Raw genomic sequence first — 21,916 nt, forward strand, 5'->3', positions numbered from 1 at the left:
CCTCTCTGCTCCATTTACTGTATTTCACAGCCTATCCATTTTTTCCCTCTTTACTGCCTTAAACATTCTATTGAAACTGCTGATTTTAGGTGGAGAGGGAGCTATGTTCTGAGGTTTATGTCAGTGGGGCTGAAAAGCTGGAGTCTAGCTTATTAGTTAATACAACAATGTCATACTGATATAATCCAACTCTGAAGGGGGAAAAGCACAATGGAACTGAAGAGGAAGAGTTGAAGGGCTGGTATAATTAAGGTCAGAAATTGGACCCTCAAGTAAGTTCTGAATGTTGACTGAAGGGAGAAGAGAGGAGTGCCTGAGAAGGTAACTTGCTTCTGATTGCTGAGTGACAGACATGGAGTAAATCCACCCGACAGGGATGATTCATTTGTAGAGGGACTAAGGTGAGTCGGGCTGGTAAGGCAGACAGACTAAGGCTAAACTCTTACAAGATAACTTTTGACATTAGACTGAAGTCAAGCAGTGTGGACTCCGTTCTAGAGAGCACTGGTAAAACATTTAAGCAAGAGGCATTATGTATTACAGTACAATTTCATAGTGGCAGGAGGGAGAACTGATGATAAATAGAAAGGCAAAGACATCACTTAGGAGACTCTCTACACGGATTCTCCAGCTCAGAACTCTTTCCCATTCAGCTGCTATTTTATAAACACGGGACAGACAGCCAGGCAGCTCTAGTTTGAGACACGATGCTATTGCTTCCATTTCTCAAGTTTTAAAAACTCATTATTTCCCCTCCCCATTTCTGGCATTGTAATGAGAATTATGTACAAGTAAAAATGACATTAGCAAGACTTATTCCACATCCTAACAAAACCAGGCATCAAACCCCATTGAGTTTTTTTTAGATGTGTTAAACAATAATGCTCAAAACAGACCTTCAGTGCTGGTAGAATGAATCAAACTACTTCACAGAGCCTTCTGGGTTCCATGAAGTGGCTTTATCTCTCTAGTTTTCTCCCTCACTAGACATACACCTGCAGGCAAAACCGCAGACAGACAAGGCAAGTAACTTACAGTTCGGCCCAAAGCCCAAAAATGTTTACATCCTTCTTGTCTTTAAACTCAAAAGACAATATGCAGCATGCATGTGGTTGACTAAATAATCCCTAACATTTGCAGAGTGCTTTAAAAGTTTTCAAGAAATTCTAAATATGTTGTCTCACTCTTCCCCAAACAACCCTGTGATGTAGATGATTATTACTTTACAGAAAAGAAAAACAGATGCAGACATTGAAATGACTTGGCAAGATCAAAACTGTTCAAGTGAGAGCCCAAAAATTTCATCTCTGTCTTCTCATCTTCTGTCTTCTAAGCCATTCGTTCCTTTCTGGTATGTTAAACACAGGATTCCCAGGAACATGGTGAAAAATTCACTTAGAAATAACAAACTTTACTGGATGTTAGTAATGAAAAGTGAAAATTCACAAACCACAAATTAAACAGCAGTTTTAAAATAAAGTGAACAATTAGACAATTTACCAATTTGGTGCTATCAATATTGACAGAAGTTGGTAACTTGTTAAAACACAGCAACAACCCATTTCTTACTTTTTCAGAACACAACTGAGAACCAAGAATCAAAAAACAAAACACTTGCATATCTTGAAGGTAGCTAAGTATATCATTCAATGCACCTTATTCAAATGTTCCTGATTGCAAAGCCTATTTCCTCTTAGTTTATATACATTCCTAAAAAGCTTGGTTATGACAAAAACAACATAGGCCAGATGTTCCGTTCATTGTTGTATCCCTGATCATGTAACACCGCATGGCATGGAGTAGGTGCTCAATAAATACTTGCTCTTGGAATTGTTTTGAGTGTGGAGAATTAATGCTATCTGTACCCAAGGCTAAAATTGCATGGACGGGGGACTATCCTCATGTAGCTGTTGCACATGGATCCCCCTGCTGCTGGACCCAGTTCCCACTTTGGCTTCCCAATTCTAAGGAAGAGTAACATGAAAGTACCAGAGTGAAATGACTGGAAGGGGATCTACAGCTTGCTTTACTTGCTACCTCAGGGGTCGTTTTGCTATTTTATAAACACGGGTGTTTCACAAAACAGTGGTAGCTATGCTGGAGGTTGTCTGTGGATTAAAAAACCCAATAAATGAACTTCCTTGGGCTTGTGGCTTTTTTTTTTTTTTTTTTATGATAAGAGTTCCTTGTCTTACCCCTTTAAGCTGGAGGACAGGAAGGCAGTCAAGGCATCAAATGATGGTCAAATTTAATCTTAAGATAAAACTTGTACATCTGGTAGGATTTTATGACATACAGGTATTTGGAATTTTTGTAAAGCCAATAATGAAGTGTGTGGTGTTAATACCCATGCCTCAAAAGTGCTAGTCTTCATGCATGTCAATTCTAGTCCATCAAACACTAATAGGTATTCAATACCTAAAGCGTTAAAAATCAGCAGAATCTAATGGAAAGAAAAGACTTTGGAATCATTCAAGTAGGCCTGGAACCCAGCCTGGCCTGACACCTTACTGTAAAATAGGGGCGATACCACCACCAACCAGCAGGGGCGGCAATGCTGGAAGAAGGTAGATAAAAGGCAGTTAGTTTCTCATATTCCAGACACTTAATGAGAGAGACATCATCATTCAGCACCTCAACAATCATAAAACCTGGGTAAAATCCTGGTTGGATCTCCTTTTGTAGCTTTAAAGACAGTTAACATTTGTTCTAGTACTAAACTCGAATTCTGTGGAAGAGAGTTTAAGAGGCCAAAAAGTTTACCTTTACGGTATTTGTTGAATGCTATCCAAAGTATACAGACCTGGAAGGCTCACAGAAAATTTGTTTCAATGGGTAAATAATGCAAATACTAACAATATAAGTCCTGTTGTAATCTAGTTTACACAATGGCAAAATTTGGAACATGCCATAAAGTCAACCCAATTTGAAATAGTTAGAACTACGCCTTATTTGCAGGTTACATTTCAGGTCAAGCCCAAGGCAAAAACTGCATATAGTTAGAGTCACTCTTGAAAAACTTCTTACAAGTGTGCCACAAGGACCACAAACTATTTCTGTCAACAAATCCAACACATTAAAATAAAATCCAATACAACAGCCAGATTTTCTCTCCAGCACCCCACCAGGTTAAGTAGTTGGCCTGTTTTTAGAGGTCATGTTTTTTTAGATGGTATATATCTTTGAACATGAGGAGAGAAATATGCTCAGTGTCTTTTAATATAACCATGGAGGAACCCACTGACTGAACTGCAAATCCACACTTCCCTTCTCATGGTTGTCCTAGAGCATAGATTCCCTAAGTGTAACAGGTGGAGCTGTCCATGTAATTTAAATAAACGAGACAGGATTTAATTACCGCTACATGTGGTCGAATTTTAAGTGTGCATGACTGGCACTGTGCTTTCATTTTAGAAATACCCAACTATATATGGCCTTACTTTCTAGCAATCTGAAAAAACTTTGCATCAGCTTTCATAAGTAAGAAATTCATTTCACACTATAATCCACTACACACACACACACACATACATATGAAAAAAGATTCACAAAATATTTAAATATTCACGCGGCGCCTGGGTGCCTCAGTCATTTGAATGCCCGACTTTGGCTCAGGTCACGATCTCGCAGCTCATGAATTCCAGCCCATACTGGGTTCTGTGCTGACAGCTCAGAGCCTGGAGCTTGCTTCAGATTCTGTGTCAGCACCTCTCTCTAACCCTGTGTTCATGCTATGTCTCACTCTCTCTCTCTCAAAATAAGTATTAAAAAAATATATATATTCACATGCTATGTACTTGATTTATTCCATTCTGTTCTATTTGGTTAAAAAATATTTACGTGGCTTTCTTGATCCCTAACTGGGTTACAACCTCTAGTTTAAAAAATATTAAACTGGAGTTATTTCAAGCTCTTAACTATTTAGAATTATGCAGGCAAGGGTGCCTAGGTGGCTCAGTCGGTTAAGTGTCCGACTTCAGCTTGGGTCATGATCTTGCAGTTTGTGGGTTCAAGCCCCTCATCAGGCTCTGTGCTGACAGCTCAGAGTCTGGAACCTGCGTCGGATTCTGTCTCTCTCTCTCTCTCTCTCTCTCTCTCTCTCTTTGCCCCTCCCCTGCTCATACTCTGTCTCTCTGTCTCAAAAATAAATAAAAACATTAAAAAAAATTTAGAATTATGCAGGCAGTATCTAGGGGTTAAGGAAAACAAGCAAGCAAGTACATTTGTCCATAATATTTTAATACTTTTCCACTTTTAAATACTGGTTTTAATTTTGTGATTGTAACATGGAAGATCCAACTTTATTATTTTTTAAAAACATCAGGATCATAAAGCTATTATAGAATAGTTACACTCTACACACTCCCAAGGTACTTTAAAATGATTATGTTTTGAGTTTGTAGGTGAACAATGACAGTAATCCAAATACATTGTCTGTACAACTCGGACTAAATACTGGTGAAAGTGTTTAATTGAACAAACAATTGATAAGCTTAATTAACCAGCACAATTTCACAAGAGAACCAGCTCAGCCCAACTAAAATGTTCTCAATAGCAGTTGACACTGATGTTGTATAGGTGTACAAGTTAGCCGATGAAACTCAACAAACGGGAAACCCATTCTTCCTTTTCCTTATTTTGTGTTCTTATACCTCCCTCCCAGCCATCCCCTCCTCGGTCTACCTCGATCGCCTTTGTGGTGTTCCCAAACCAAGAGCTGCTGTGATCACCCTCCACCTCAAAATCAGGAGTCCTGAGTTCCAAGTGAAACACTGTGCTCTCCTGTCCTGTACAGCGGGCAGTCAGGGACAAAACCCATCATTACCAGTATTTTCCAAATTTCTATCACGGTACAAAAGAGTGTTGAACTAGTTGAAAAGAAGAGTAGTAAAAGGATCATTTTTTTTGTTTTTTGTTTTTGTTTGGGAGACAGAAGAAATTACTGTGTTTGGGAAAACATCATGTATATTTAGATAATGATTAAAGAATTAGCCATACAGAAATAATTCTAGAGGGTCTGAATATTGTTTAAAATGGCTAGTACCTCTCCAAATTGTGAGCTCTTTAAAACTCTTTTCGCATTCCCCAACTTATTTCTAAATCTGACTGGATGGGATTAACTCTAGTGAAGTACCTGTACAGTTATCTAAAGGTAAAATGTATCTTCTTTTTTTTATACAAATATTTTTAGTGTAATCATTTCATTTACAGAATTGCAAAAGTGTATCTAACAGTTAGTGCAAATGCAACTAATGATAATTAGATTTAGACATTGCTTTGTTAAGTTTTCCATACCTTTGTAAAATGAAGCTATTCAATTTAGTTATGAAAGAGTTACTTGTCCATGTTTATGATAGTTACCAAAAATGGCAAACAGAAGAACATTTATAGTGGGCATAGAGAATTTTTTTTGAAGATTCCCATCAGCGGCTAAGGTTAATAAACCTTCCCTCCCCAACCCTCCCATATTCCCATCCCAACCCCACAGCTGATTGTAAAATAAAATACACATTTGAGGTATAAACTTTTCTTTTTTAAACATCACAATATAAAATGTTAACTGGTGATGTAGTAAACTCATATGATAATTTGTCTTATTTGCCTTACTAGCATTACCACCATATAGGCACTTTTCCACATAGTCAAATTATGAACAGCATTTTTCTGTATAAGGCATATTCCATGCACATCATTAGAGAAAGGTAAATTAAAAAATAGAAAAGATTTATGGAACATGAAATCTGCGTGCATGTAATATAAGCATATGTTTTATATGTATTTTTCTCTCTGTACAGAATAATAAATACCACTATATCTGATGCAAGTAATTCACTTCCAGGATTGTGCATATTAAGTGATCAGACTAATCCCATCATTAAATTATCACCTTGCATTTATCATTAAGACTCCATTACCATGTATGAAATATATACAGGACATGTTCCAAGTGACATGACTTTCTGCTTTACAAAATGGGTCTGATTTCTGTGTTTCTACAGAGATGAACAAGTCAGCATAGCATCTACAAAATGCCTCTGACATACGTAAGCAAATTTGTGTATAAACACAATGAAGATTTTGAAGTGGGCAGTCATTTCTACTTCAGTGAGTACCATTCCTTGCCTCAACTCCATGCTTCAAGGTTTTTCACAGAGGCCTAAAACTAAAGAAGGTATTTTATATTTAAGCTCTTACAGCAAGTAAGGAAAGAATTTCAGTTTGAATCACATGGAATCCTTTACTGCTCTGCTGCAAATTCTGATCAAGAGGCAAACCGGAGCACTGCTCACATTTTATATGCATATCCTGCAACATATCTTTTAAACTGAGCCAAATTAGAAGAACTGACAAACATGCCTGTTAGGAACACCAGAAATACTGAATCAAATGTCAAACCCCAACAGCCTGATTTACCTTAACAAGAAATACCATATTTGCTCTTACAAATTTTGAGAAAATATGAGCTCATTTTATCCTTACCACTGTACCAAAAAGTAGTTTATACCCACAAGATTTCTGTTTCCGTTTGGTGGCAGACAGAACCAATTTAGGAATTACCAAATTGTGTTTGTAAACAAACTGAAAAAAATCTGTAGCACACATTACACAACTAAAAATACAATAGAAATATAAAGATACCTGGGGGAAAAAATAAAGCTTTTCACTCTTTCTCCATCAGAACCAAGGTTCTTCATAGGAGTAAGACTATAGAAAAGGTGAAATCACAGGTTATTTGACAGCCCTCAGTTATTAAGAGACACTTTACGTAACATGAATCATTATAGAAATCAGCAGCAATGAATTCTATGATTATACAAAGCAAAAAAGTCAAAAAATTCTGAACACAGATTTAACCATAGGCCTGAAAAAAGAACCCCATCCAGATATTTGGTGCACAGAAAGCACATGCCCCATGTGCATTCAACTTTTGTGCTTTTCTTTTGTGCACAAAACCTGATACAAATGAAGATCTTAGGCCGGACCATAGTAAATTAAAAATTCTGAAAAAGTTTCCAAAAATTAAAGCATCAATTCCTAGTTGTGATTCAAAGTTGATTTTTTTTTTTCTCTTCTAGGAGCAAGCAAATAAAAATATAGCCATATACATGTAATTTTACATGTATTTATAGTTATATGCTGAGCGAGGAGATCTAGCAGGAGACAGCTAGTGTTAGATGTTCACCTTTGCTATTGCAATATTTCTTCATTTTTGTACACAAGGCCAGGGTGTTGGGCCACAGACAAGGCTATAGATCCTACGTTCCAGCTTAGAGCATTCAATTTTGTTTTTTATTTTTTTCCTCCAACATGGAATGTCACACAGCCTTGCTTCAGTCACTGCAGGAAAGAAAATAAGTAAACAATTAAGAAATACATTATTACTGAGAGTGGCAAGACTACCAGAACAGATTCCTCCTACCCTGTGAATTCAGGGAATACACAGATCTCTATTAAATATTTATTCTTTATAGATTTTCACCATTAAAAATGTTAAAATTGTAAACCTTACATATTTGAAACTGATCAGCAAGGAACAGAAGGAACGTTTTGAAAACTCAAAAAAGAAGGGAAATATACCATAGATAAGCAAAGAGGGAATCAACCAGAATTCTCTGGGTTTACACCCCCAAAACCAGCATTTCCTTCTTCTTAGTCTTCAATAAAAATTATGCTATAAAATACCAGTTATCAAGAATTGACTATGAGTTTTAACTATCTTTGGACCTCACTAATTCCTTATGAAATTTCACTAAAGATCATAAACATTATTGGAAGTTATAATTTCTTCATCACTAAAATTAGGATAGCTTTCCTAAAATTTCAATGCTAGAATCCACTTCATACATACATCTTTCCAAACTTATTATGAAACAAATATTACTTTAGGTAAACAAAGATTTTCACTATGGTGTTAAGGTTTGAATTTGGTGCTTTGTCAGAAAGAAGCTCAACCTGGACTCAAGGCCAGAGCTAAGTTGTGGCCACTGAATCTTCATAGTTCTGTCTTTGCATACATACACATACATCCACAAACAATGCTACCTCCTTCCTCTGAGATGGATTTCAACACCCTCCCCACTAGGTACTGTGTGCACACACAGACACATGCACACAGTCAATAAACAATGCCCTAAATCCAACAGTTCTGAGGCAAAATGCTGTTAATAATGTTAGCATGTATTTTACAAATGCTTAAGAAAATTCTTCTTTTCAAACATAGGTGAGAGCAAGTTCTATACATAACTGCATTCTGATTTCTTTTGCTTAATAGATGGTTATGTTTTCTGCCCTGCTCATTTTAGCAAGGCTGGGGGTAGAGATGAAAAGAGAAAGCAGATTATAGCTGCACACTTGGTCTTGATTAGAGCAAATAGCATTCTTTAGAAATCTTAAGGCTGTGGGGAGAGACAACCAGCTAAGTCAGGTGACATGGCCTGCTGCCATGACACAGCATCACGTTTCTGGTTAATTTGAGGTAACAGGGCAAAGATAAAATCAGCAAATTTGTGTCCAGATCTAGCCATAACAATCCTAAAGTATGAGATATTCCAAAAGCCAGTACACTTATGCAACGCACTTGCACTTGAAGACAGAATCTCTCAAAGGTCAAGCTATATCCCAAAACACTAACCACTCAGGTAAGATCAGAATCTGTTTAACATTTTCAGGTAAGCTTTTTCTTAGGAAAGGCTAAATATCTGGGACATCAATGCAACAACTCTGGTGTTAGCATCTGACAATAAATTTAGCCTTTTTTTTTTTTTTAAGAGAGGCATACTATAAACAACATCAGAAACCAGAATTAGTTAAAAATATCAGTCATTATATAACACTATTGAACATACTAATTTAATCTAAAGACTCAAGAATACAATAATCTAAGTTACTCAATAATATAAACTTCTCAGCCAATGATTTAATATCTAACATAGGTGAGAATAAGAGAACATTCATAAATACTGCAGTTTATGAATTATACTTTGGTAATATCTATTAAAAATTTAAATGTTAACACATACTGAGAGTTCACAGAAACAGAATTATACAAATTTCTCTCAAATGGACCAAGAAATGTTCAAACTATTCATAGTAAGAGAAAGACAATAAAAACTAAAGAGAAAGTATTTCTTTCCTATCAAGGTGGGAATAATCCAAGTTTTATTTCATACACTGTGTGAGAGGGTAAAGGGAAATAGGCACTCCAATACATTATTGCTGGTGAGATGATAAATTAATACAACTTCTTTATGGGCAGTATCTAAAATAAAAACGCACAACCCCCCACCCCCAGAAGTGCTGGCAGTGTCATATCTAGCAATTTATCCCACATATAAACTTGTAAGTGGATATACTTGTAACACCATTCCAGCAAAAATTGGAAACAACTTGAGTATCTAGCAAGGGAGGACTGGTTAGAAAATTATGTATATCCATGCAATGGATACTGTATAGCCACAAAAATATAATGAGGAAGGTCCATACTGATATGCAAAGACCTTCAAAGTAAAGTAAGTACAAAGACAAGATGCAGAACAATGTATTTTCTTCAACAACAACAAAAAGGTGTATGTGTAGGAGACATACACTTGTATTTGCTTGCTCAGGCATAAAAAATTCTCTGGAGGGGCGCCTGGGTGGCTCAGTTGGTTAAGTGTCCGACTATAGCTCAGGTCATGATCTCGTGGCCCGTGAGTTCGAGCCCCGCATCGGGCTCTGTGGTGACAGCTCAGAGCCTGGTGCCTGCTTCCGATTCTGTGTCTCCCTCTCTCTCTGCCCCTCCCCTGTTCATGCTCTGTCTCTCTCTGTCTCAAAAATAAATAAACGTGAAAAAAAAATTAAAAAAAAATTCTCTGGAAAAGATACACAAACTAATAGCAGTTATACTCTTTCAGTTTGGGGGTGGGGGAAAGGCAAAACTGGGTGAGCAGGGGCAAGGGATAAATTTCACTGTTCATCTTTTCACACCTGACTTTTGAACCACGTTAACATATCATTTCTTGAAAAAGAATTAAAGATTCCAGCACTTTATGGAAAGATGTTCAACACAGCATTATCTGACAGTCAAAATATGGAACCAACATTATGATGGGACTGGTTAATAAATTCTGCAACATTCATGTAACAGTTGTTAATGGAATGAGTTTTATATATCTCATGTCTTTATATGCAGTACTAGTCAAGATATATTGTTAAACAGAAAAAGCAAGCTGCAAAACAAGAAGTATAGAATAAACAAGTATTATTAACAAATAATCAAGAATACACATCATTCACTACATACATACAAAAGTATGGAAGAATAAACAATGAACCTCAAGTACTTTCTGTGAAGGGAAGAATACAGGGAATTTGTACTTCTAGAATTTTATAGCTCCATAATGTTAAAATGTCTTTGCATAAGCAAACATTGCCTCATATAAGCAGAAGAAAACAAGTTTTAAAGGCTTTAAAAATTACAACTTTGGGAACATTGTAAAACACATTAAAATTACTTTCAACAATTAACTAAATTTTAATATCTGCAGAGTCATATTAATCAAAGTTTTAAAAAAAGGGTAATATATATCTTCCAGTACCTGTTAATACTAGAACAAAATAGGTTTTCCTGCAGTTTTTTCTTGGACATAAGAAGTAAAGCGTTTTAGAAACTTTGGATACTCTCGCTTTGCCACTGCCCTTAACACTGAGGCTGGTGCCCATCCTCCAGGGTTCACTGCAAGATAAAGGAAAATTAAAATAAAGCCCGTTAAGATACAATTCTCCAAATGTATGGGAAGCACTCATTTACTTCCTTTGCTTTCAAAATTTTCTCGTGTTGGAATAGTTAACATCTCTTAAAGTCCTGACTGCTAATTCCTTAATGCTAACCACCAGACAAGGACACATAGCAAACAAGAGAGCATTTATTACCTATTTAACAGGTTCTTGGCTCCCTAAATTAAATGCAAATATTAATATAGCAACATTTCAGGTTATGTAAGATAAATTTGTCAAACTCTACTATAATCAAACAATATCTCACTCGGACATAACTGTCTCTTCAAACACAGTAGCAGTTACAGCCCTGTACAAAGAAGATTTGAGGATTTGATGGGAGGGATTCCAGTGACTACTGCAAGTAGGAAATGGGTGTAGTTAAGAATCCAAAGCAGGCAATAATTCAGAAAACAAAAAGGCCTGACAATAAGAAAAAGAACTATTAATTTTCTTTACCATTATTGCTTTTATTTCTAATCATACATATATTCTATTAGGCAAATATATAATAGATGGATTTTTAAACCAAGCATATGTGATAGTGATCTAGAGATGAAGTTTAAATTCTGATACAGTAGTTCTGGGATGAAATTCAGATGTGGATATTTTCAAAGTTTCCTGATAATTTTGGTACACATCACTCCAAATTAAAAATCATTAATCTAAAGGAGAAAAACTAAAAAGGCATGGAGATCATAATAAGAAATCTAGGGGTGTCTGGCTGGTGCAGTCAGAAGAACGTGCGACTTTTGATCTTGGGGTTGTGAGTTCAAGCCCCACACTGGGTGTAGAAATTACTAAAAATAATAAACTTAAAAAAAAAAAGAAAATCTACATTACCAAAGTAGCAAAAGAAACCTCAAAACACATACCATTAGCTACATACGTAATCTTGCATAGAATGTTGTCCCTGCTGATCTCCTGGTTTCCCTCTGGTGGGCTTACCAAGGTTTGACAAATCATAGCAATATTTATTTTGGCACGGACACATCGATTGTTTAGCTGACAAAACAAAAAATAAAAACAAAACACTAGTGTAATAGATGCCTTGTATTTTATAATCCCTACTGTTCTAATAGCACATTAGGTTATCCAAAACCATAGCTCATCAAAATGTCCAACAAAATCTTATTAGCACCACTAAATAACACATGCCAAGCTGCATGACATCAGGAATGATTTTCCCTCCTCTTCAGTAGTAGATGGAACTCAACTGAGATAGAAACCACAGGGGTTTTGCCAGTAGCTGATCATGGCTTGAGAGGGAACTGTACAAAGTAGCTTCCCTTATGTACCCATTCAGCTCTGTCTCTGCGTTGTAACATCAGGGGGAAAGGAAAACAGCCCCTGCTGCATGTTGACAGCCATGACTGCTGCCCTCAAGTAACACAAGGGCTATAGTGTTCCAAGGAGCCAATCCAATATAAAACAAAATCTAAGAAATGTTATCAAATCAAGTACCAGTGTGTGTCATATGTGTTTGTCACTTTTGTCCCACACTGTATATTTAGCTTTATACTATACAACTATACACATTTATACAAGTGCACTTACCGGAGCACTGTCGTGATCCACAGAAAAATTACACACTATCCAAGTTTCGGGGTCATTTTCAGTCAAGGCCGGTATCTTTCTAATGGCAGAGAGATATAATACATCTCGCTGAGAAGCAGGCCACACCCTCTGTGGAAGAAGTAAATGTCTTTTGAAAAGCCGAATTACTTTTAAATTCATATGTAATACGGAACTAACAGAGACACAAATGTAAAACAAAAATAAATAAAACAAAAATAAATATCTTAGGTGAAGGTAAAATCTGTCAAATTTTAAATGGAAAGCATCTTGGGGCGCCTGGGTGGCTCAGTTGGTTAAGCGGCCGACTTCAGCTCAGGTCATGATCTCGCGGTCCGTGAGTTCGAGCCCCGCGTCAGGCTCTGGGCTGATGGCTCAGAGCCTGGAGCCTGCTTCCGATTCTGTGTCTCCCTCTCTCTCTGCCCCTCCCCCGTTCATGCTCTGTCTCTCCGTGTCTCAAAAATAAATAAAATGTTAAAAAAAAAAAGATTAAAAAAAAAATAAATAAATGGAAAGCATCTGAAAATACCCAGCAAAGGATTAATTATGAACAGTGAATTAACTGCTTTGTAGAATATCATCAAAGTAATACTTTTAAAATTGTGGATATATATAACAAAAATTTTGCCATTTAAAGCATTTTTAAGTGTACAATTCAATGACATTACATTCACAATATTATGTATACATCAGCACAATGTCCAAAATTTTTTATCACCCTGAACAGAAACTCTATACTCAGTAAGCAATTAATTCCTTCCCTAGTCCTTGGTAATGTTCTGCTTTTTAGTATTAAACCTCTGTTTAAAGTGTTGAGAGACTTAAAAGCTAAGATTTTAGTGTAAGAAGAATGCTTCTTTGATATAAGCACATTTGAAGAATACTAAATCAGACTGAATGTTTCAACTTTATAGTATGCCAGGAAACATAAAACATGTTGGAATGATATGGAAATGAGGTCTCTGGAAACTGAGACTATGTACTTTTAAATAAGAGAAAATCTGTGCACTGACTTTCTTAAGCATTGAGTTTCATTGGAAAGTGAAATGGTTATCTTTTAAAGATGCTCCATTTTATGAAATTGATGAAAGTAGTGTTGAGCAAAGCCAATAATAAAGGAAAATTGGGCCATGTTAGAACGAATGAATGCAAATCCACAAGGATGATGAGAAGATAAAAATTTACAGAGTGAGAATGACTTAAATACCAGGAGATAAGTAGCCCTCTTTAAGAAACCAGATTATAAAAGAAGGCAAATGTAAAGGGCAAGATGTTGCAGAGCATTATTGAATTTTATTTAAAAAAATTATGCTAGAACAATCTGTTTATTCAATTATAACTGTAATTTAAATTGTGTTAAATTTAAGAGGTATTATTTTAATAGTTTTTAGTTTTATTTTTCAAGTGACCTTAATATAACCTATATAAATTCTTCACTCCATCTATGATTTACCAAGTGAAATACTTTCAGCAGACTGTTTTCGAGGATCAATTACCTTCAGATTACAAGATTCCTCTGATTCTAAATTACTGGTCATTTCTCTTCATTCCAAATTATTGACCATTAATTGATTTTTTAAACATCTGCTAAGTTTTAGGTGTCACTTAGACTCCCCAAATCTGTATATTAAAGCAGAATCTTCATTGTTACACTTCTTTTTTAATTGAAGCAAAGCTGACATATAATGTACTTATTATACATTTCTTGAACAGGTGCCATGTAAAATCAAGCCTAGCTCACTCTCATTACATACAAGATGCCTCATATGACAAAACTGAGTTTAAGAAATACATAACAAACCTAAAATATTTTCATATATTCAGCTCAAATTAAAAAGTCATTTAAAGTAAAGAAAAATAAAGTACCTGTTGAATTATTGTATTTCTTATATAACATACAATATCACATTTGATGGATCTTTCCAAAATTATAATTCCTTTATTTTCCTTTCTTTAAAATGAACATGAGTCTCAGGTGTACAACACACTGGTCTGACAATTTTATACGGTATCCAGGGCTCACCACAATACGTGTAGTCACCATCTGTTACCATGACGCTATTACAATATTATTAGCTACATTCCCCATGCTGACTTACTTTTTTTTATAACTGGAAGTTTGTTCCTCTTAATTGCCTTCATTTATTTTGCCCATCCTCCCAACCCCTTTCATTACCCTTTATACAATATATTATTTGGCAATTTTCAGGGAACAGAGTAGAATCAGGTAAGGGAAATATTCTTTAATTTTTTTAAAGTTTGAGAAAGAAAGAGAGGGAAGGAGAATAAGCAGGGGAGGGGCAGAAACAGAGAGGGGAGCAAGAGAGAAACCCAAGCAGGCTCCACACTGTTAGCACAGAACCTGATGTGAGACTACATCTCATGTACTGTGTGATCATGACCTGAGCTGAAACCAAAGTCGGATGCTTAACTGACATGACAGAGCCACCCAGGAGCCCCTAATTCTTCAAATTTAAATATCTAGGATAGCACAGGAAGAAATGAAATGAATGTAAAATGAAAGCAATATGAAAGTGAACCAATTTAGGACAATGTTTCTGTGTGCTCTGATATATGACCAACTTCTTTTTTTTTTTTTTTTTTTTTAATTTTTCAACACTTTTTTAATTTATTTTTGGGACAGAGAGAGACAGAGCATGAACGGGGGAGGGGCAGAGAGAGAGGGAGACACAGAATCGGAAACAGGCTCCAGGCTCCGAGCCATCAGCCCAGAGCCTGACGCGGGGCTCGAACTCACGGACTGCGAGATCGTGACCTGGCTGAAGTCGGACGCTTAACCGACTGCGCCACCCAGGCGCCCCTATGACCAACTTCTTAATAGTTATGCATGGCAATTTTCCCTTGCTTTTAGATGATCTACTTACATGACTTTATCAATCTTAACATACATTAATAACATAATTTCCATTCCACTTAACATTGTTGCCAGAGGAAACTATGATTCACTGTTTTAAATGTTTACTCATTTATTTAGAGAGAAAGATTTATTTATTTAGAGAGAGTGTGTGTGTGCATCAGCAGGGGAGGGGCAGAGACAGAATCCCAAGCAGGTTCTGTGCCGCCAGTGTGAAGCCTGACATGGGGCTTGAACCCACAAACTGTGAGAACATGACCTGAGCCGAAATCAAGACTCAGAAGCTTATTAACCAACTGAGCCACCCAGGCACTCCTATGATTCTCTTTTGTTGGTGGTAACTATGACTTCTCTCCTATAAAGACTAGATGCTAGAAAAATATTTACTTCGGTTTCAGTATTTTCTTTTCTAAACTTTAAGTGCACATAACTAACTGGAGGTCTTTATCAAACACACTGTTCCTGGGTTATTTCTCAGGTTGTCTCGGGCTCTGCTTTAAAGGAGCTGATATCCTTTCAAATATGTGACATTCATGCATCGTTAATAAAGTCTGTGGATATTTTATGGCATTTAATTTCCTGCCAAATTTTACTTGAGAGAATTTCTATGTCTCAGTTTGAATTAGGATGAAATCCTTTTGGGATGAAGAGATCTTTACCTTGTGAGTTTGATAAATGATGATTGCATTATCAGCTAATGTTTCCACCACATGAAAGTTTTCTATAGTTGCTGAAATGAAGAGAAAATATTAGTAGCCAAAAAGATACATTGCCTCTTTCTAGAATGTGATTAACTCATTTATACTGATGGACATTGTGGTATCATGAGCAGGATTCTGCCCTATGTAGGCTGTCTAAATGGAAGGTGGTTAAGACTTAATATTAGGGCTACAGGGGCCATGACACCTGATCATAAGGAAATCTCATTTTCTTTGGCTCAATCTCTAGCTTCCACATCAAAAAAGCAATTCTACTCACATGTATTAATTACTCAGATGCAAATTCCTATCTAATACTATGACACTTTCCTATAATTTCTAATTTATTGAAGCTGAAGAAACTGTCCTAAGCTTAGTTGGTTATATTTGTGAAAAAAGAATGTCAAACTGTCATAGATAAACATCTTATGATGTTCAAAACTATCTCTATTTATGAAATTTGGTGACTAAGAGGCGCACGCGCACACATGCATGCACGCACACACACACACACACACACACACACACACTCCAAGAATAACTCTCAACAAACCAGAGCAGGATTTATCCAGGGTTTACAAGGGACACAAAACAATCTGGGAAAGCAGATGATAAAACAGAAACCTTTAATTTTAGTCCCAGTCTTTCCACTAACTAGCTTCTGTAGCTTCTGACAAGTCACTTAACCTATTTTTTTTTTTTTTTTAACCTACCTATCATGCAGGACTATTGAAATACTGGATCAAATGCTACAATATAGCAAGAAGCATTCTGTACAGCAAAATGCTCCATTTAGATGCAACTTAAAAAAAAAAGTAAATGCAAGCTATTGTCAGATTCTCCAGGTATTTTCTACAATGACTTTGTAAACTGTATATGAGATGCAAAAAACTAGGTTGGATTTGATATTAAATTTGAAATAATTATATTAAGATATATTAATAATGGCAGCTTACTTTCCCAGTCATTGCGAACATCAACATTCCAGAAGTAATTGCAGACTTCGTGTCCTGTAACGCCTTTCACTGCATGGGTAGCTTTCAAAGGATCCAAAACAATCCCATTTTCTTCTACTTCCCTTCTATATACCTAAAGAGGATATATTTAAAAACCTGTTTAAAAAATAAGAATTAAACCCCTAAAGTACAAACCTGAAAGCAGGTTTTTAAATTTAGCTGCTTTTTAGAATTTTATTTATGAAAATCTATATATGGAATATAAATATTCTGCTAAAAGAAAATCTTACATTTCAAATTATTAACACAGACAACACATAAAAAACACTTAAAACTACAAATCTGAGGTAAACTTCAATTATGAAAAACATGCACACGCAATGAACACCTAATTACAGGAGTTGTTAAACTAAGCCTGGTTTAGAACATCACCTCCTTAAGGATACCGATGTACAGCAGTTTTGTTCAATGCCTCAGACCCAGCATCTAAAATAGTATCTGAAACACAGTAGGCTCTCAATTATTTGTTGAATCAATGACTGAAAGCTAAAATGACACGAAGATCTATGCTATCTTGCTTTAAATACTGAAGTTGTGTACCTAAACTGCTAAGTAAAATTAATTATTTCAAAGTTATAGGTTACTTCAGAAAGTTTTACAAGAAGTTAATTTCATCAACATGAAATGAATAATCATATTATTATAAGAACTAGCTCTCAATTTATGGAGTACTTTATGGGTCCAGACACTGTTAGGCATTTCACATACAGTTTCTTTTTTAAAATGTCCTCCACCAAACTACTTTTTCCTATATGCTCATTTATTCATGTTATTGGGACTGCTATTTTCCAGTCACCTGAACTGGAAAGTTTAGACTTTTAACTCCTCCCCTCACATTTCACATAGCTATTAAGCTCATTACTCATCGTGTAGGAGATTCTTGACTCTTCTACTATTCAACAGCTTGACTTTTCTACTATTGGTTACTTCTTTTAGCTGGCTTTCATCACTATGTACCTGACTCTCTCAAGTGGTATACTTGGTCTCTGGTTTCTTCCTTACGAGCTTAATCTTCCTAAAATGTTACTTTGTAGGGGCGCCTGGGTGGCTCAGTCAGTTGAGCGTCCGACTTCGGCTCAGGTCATGATCTCACGGTCCGTGAGTTTGAGCCCCGCATCGGGCTCTGTGCTGACGGCTCAGAGCCTGGAGCCTGTTTCAGATTCTGTGTCTCCCTCTCTCTCTGCCCCTCCCCTGTTCATGCTCTGTCTCTCTCTGTCTCAAAAATAAATAAATGTTAAAAAAAAAATAAAAAATAAAATGTTACTTTGTATACAGTGGCTAACCTACTGCTACAGACAATAGACTACTCTCTCGAGCGGGCTATTTCACACTATCCACAATGCAATCACTCTCTTTCTAATGTGGGCTGTAGGAACACTTATTCTCTATTCTTCGTTCTGCATGGAGGGACTTCATCTAGACTATCAGGTTCTGGTTTCTCTGAACCCCTTCACTTTCTCCTCCCAAGGGGGGAAAGAATGTCCTAAGTGAATGTCGAGTACAGAATAAGGACTGGTAGGCTTGGCTCACCCCTTCCTCTACAGAGAATATGTATCCTGGTTTTCTTTTGGGGCTTACTCTTGGGGGAAGGCCTGTGATTATCTAGTTATGTCAGAAACATTATGCTTAAGTCTGGGGTAACAGATTTTTTTTTTTAATGTTTATTTTTGAGAGAGACAGAGTGCAAATGCAAGGGGCAGAGAGAGACACACACAGAATCCAAAGCAGGCTCCAGGCTCCGAGCTATCAGCACGGAGCCCTACACGGGGTTCAAACCAACAAACCACGAGATCATGACCTGAGCCAAAGTCGGACACTCAACAGACTGAACCACCCAGGTACCCCTCAGCTTATTAGATTTATAGCTAACATTTTGTTATCTCAATTGCTTGTCTCTTCTTTTTTTCTTCTTAATTTGTGCTCTATTCAGGAGGAAAAGAAATTCCAATATATTTAATATTGTATCTCTATTGCTAGAATAATTCTGGTCAATACAGTCTATTCAAAACTCCTGAATAAGAAGTTTGCCTTCAAGATTTTGCTTGTGTTGTATTTTAAAAAAAATTTTTTTTTTAATTTTTTTTTTTTTTAATTTTTGAGACAGAGTGACAAAGCATGAACGGGGGAGGGTCAGAGAGAGGGAGACACAGAATCTGAAACAGGCTCCAGGCTCTGAGCTGTCAGCACAGAGCCCGACGCGGGGCTCGAACTCACGGACCACAAGATCATGACCTGAGCCGAAGTCGGCCGCCCAACCGACTGAGCCACCCAGGCGCCCCGTATTTTTTGTCTAAAAGACCCTTGCCTCATCTTTGTCACAACTTTGCTTCCATTTCTAGACATAGTTCAAATGCTTCTCCTCAGTGTAAAACAATCTAGCTGTTTCAAATCAGAGAACTCTTTCTTTTCCAATTTTCTTCACTACTCATCTGTGCTCTTCTTCAATACATTATCAGAAAGAGACAAGTAACAGTATCTTTAAAAGTCAATATCCTCCTTCCCCAATGAAAGTTTCAGGTTGGAAAAGTCTTATTAAACATCTCTTTATCTTTAGCATGGCCTTGGGCACGAGGTAATCCAGAATTCAATGCAGCTGCTGTTTAGAATCCATCTCTAAATCTTGTTCTTGCTCTATTCTCTGTCTCTGGTGTTTAAGGATATGAACAAGATTAGCAGACCCATCTCCGAATACTGAAAGAAGATGCAGTGAGGGAAAGGACTAGAAGTATATACCAAAAAGGGGAACAAAGTGATCTGGGTACATCATTTAATATATTAAAAAATAAATTAAGAGAAATATCCAAATAGAGAGCCATCAGCTACTTATGATTTGCTCATATCTAAAACCCCAAATTTATTTTCTCCATGGCTCAGGTAAAACAGAATGGGTTGCACATTTCTTTGATCATATGTAACAATCTGTTTAAAAGGAATTTTACAATGCTATCCTCTTTCACATCACTGGGCAGTAATGATACTATGACTGTAACACAGCTGTATTTAGCAATCTAACATTTTACTGGGAATTACCTTCATTTCTCCTTCTTCTACAACCAACTGCCAATTAGCATCTCCACCTACATCCTGTAATGAGTAAGTCATGTGGTTTTGCACCATCTCTTCAACCTTGGAAAGAAAAATAAAATCATAACAATCCCTATCCAATGAATAGCCATGTCATCATCTCTAAAAGAGAACGGTATTCAGTTTATTTCAGTTTAGAATGATGTTTTTAGAAAGCTGAGCAACCAAATGCACAAAGGTTAGTAGATTTTATACAGTGTTGAAGAGTTTAGTCCACATTCCAGATATCATATCCAGGTTAATGACAGGAGGGAGAAATGCAGAGAAGGAAGATGTTTCACTCATATAACATATATTGGCCTACTGTGCAGCAAGTCAGCAAAAATAAGCATTTTCTGGAAAAAAAAAGTTCTTTCCTTCACTAGAAAACGTTTCCTTACAGAAATAATTATTTAACACATAAAATCATGGGACACTAAGGGTAAAAGGGGCACGAAGAGACAATCTAGTCCAGTGCTTTTATGTTTAAGACTACACAGATAACAGTTCGTTATATGGCAAGATTTCGCTACAAAATGATTAAAAAAAAAAAAACCAAAACTTTTATTACTTCACTGATAAACTTCACTTCACTTTTACTATGAATGAAAAATAACCAATCCCCTACTTACTTGACTCCAATTTCATTGTTTCGCATTCTTTTAGGGAAAATGCTAATAATCACATATGCAGACATTTACAAATAATCAATTTTTAGTGTCTTCTTTTAAATTGCTGTCTTTTTCCTGAAATTTAAATAAAGCCTCTGCTTTTAACTATCACCAGTTACTCCTCCACATCTTACATAAACTTTAAATAAAACTGAGTATTTCACACTCCCAGAATCCACAATCATTTATTGGTAAGATTTCATGTGAGTGCTACTTGCAAACTCTCCTAGTTTGAAACATGTTTTGAAACAGAAGTGAAGTGATAAAAAGATGGTTTCTGAAGGAGCTGCTTTATCCATCTACACAGAGATGGTTTCTCTAAGCTCCATTTTCTAACCTTTTACTCATAATTTTGTTTTATATAGTAAGTACATTAGAGAAGGCATGAAAAGAGTTGGAAATATATATATTATACTTCCACTTAATTTATTCCTAAGTTTAACTACTTATTTTACATGAAGTCTACTGTGCTCATTAGGGATACAGACAAGAACCAGGTTTATTTTTTGAAATAAATATATTAATGATTTGGGGGCAAAAATTCCTAAAATTATTAACTCTGAAGGTATAATTTTTCTACACAGAAAGATGTTACCAATATGTTACAGTGACATATACTTTTACTACATAAAGTTTTCTCGATTTCAGAATGCATTTTTGCTACTAAAAGTAGGTATGACTTTTAAGTGTCATTGGTAATAATCATAAAAGTTTTTGATAAAGATTTTATACTCAGGTTCTATAATCTATTTTTGTACTAAATGAACACGAACATAACATTTATGTCTTAAAAAATTTTTTTTTAACATTTTATATCTTTACATATTATCTTCCAAACAATGTGAATGGCACTGGGCTACAGACTTGAAAGAAATTGAAAAAATGTAACTAATAGTATATTCTATAGTTTTAAAAAGGTTTCATTAGAAAACATAACTCCAGGGGCTGCATGGAAAAATTTATGTGCCTCCAAAAATGTGAAATCTGCTCTGAGACAGTAACGAGGGCTAATGCAGGATTCCAAATTATGAGGACATACAAAATGTAACTGAATTCCCAAAGAGAAAGGAACAAAGAAAGTTCCAATTAGTAGGCATAAATAAACAACCACCATAGCACTGGATCGATTCATTTGTCTGTATAACATCGTGATTGGGAAAAATTCTTACCCTTTTTAGATCCAAAGATATTAAAAATCTTTAGATATGAAATATGTACTTTGTAGGTGGGACACTAAGAGTTGAGAACACCTATATTTATTAT

The 21,916-nt window shown here is 36.0% G+C and overlaps 1 protein-coding gene across 4 annotated transcripts in view; it reads right to left on the bottom strand.

The window, feature by feature from the left end:
- Positions 1 to 7,268: 7,268 nt before the first annotated feature.
- CERT1 (ceramide transporter 1) overlaps positions 7,269 to 21,916 on the bottom strand; it is a 102,935-nt gene continuing 88,287 nt past the window's right edge. For 3 of the 4 annotated variants that reach the window (XM_049649653.1, XM_049649652.1, XM_049649654.1), the window contains 7 exons: positions 19,950 to 20,045; positions 16,860 to 16,992; positions 15,865 to 15,935; positions 12,313 to 12,441; positions 11,631 to 11,760; positions 10,578 to 10,714; positions 7,269 to 7,338 (listed from right to left, as the gene is read on the bottom strand). In XM_049649653.1, the coding sequence (XP_049505610.1) occupies positions 10,587 to 10,714; positions 11,631 to 11,760; positions 12,313 to 12,441; positions 15,865 to 15,935; positions 16,860 to 16,992; positions 19,950 to 20,045 (687 nt within the window). In that variant the 3' untranslated portion in view covers positions 7,269 to 7,338; positions 10,578 to 10,586. Of the gene's footprint in view, positions 7,339 to 10,577; positions 10,715 to 11,630; positions 11,761 to 12,312; positions 12,442 to 15,864; positions 15,936 to 16,859; positions 16,993 to 19,949; positions 20,046 to 21,916 lie in introns of those variants that run through there. The other variant, XR_007461773.1, reaches the window with a different exon arrangement.

The sequence above is a fragment of the Panthera uncia genome (genome assembly GCF_023721935.1).
Source record: "Panthera uncia isolate 11264 chromosome A1 unlocalized genomic scaffold, Puncia_PCG_1.0 HiC_scaffold_17, whole genome shotgun sequence".
Lineage (NCBI taxonomy): Eukaryota > Metazoa > Chordata > Mammalia > Carnivora > Felidae > Panthera > Panthera uncia.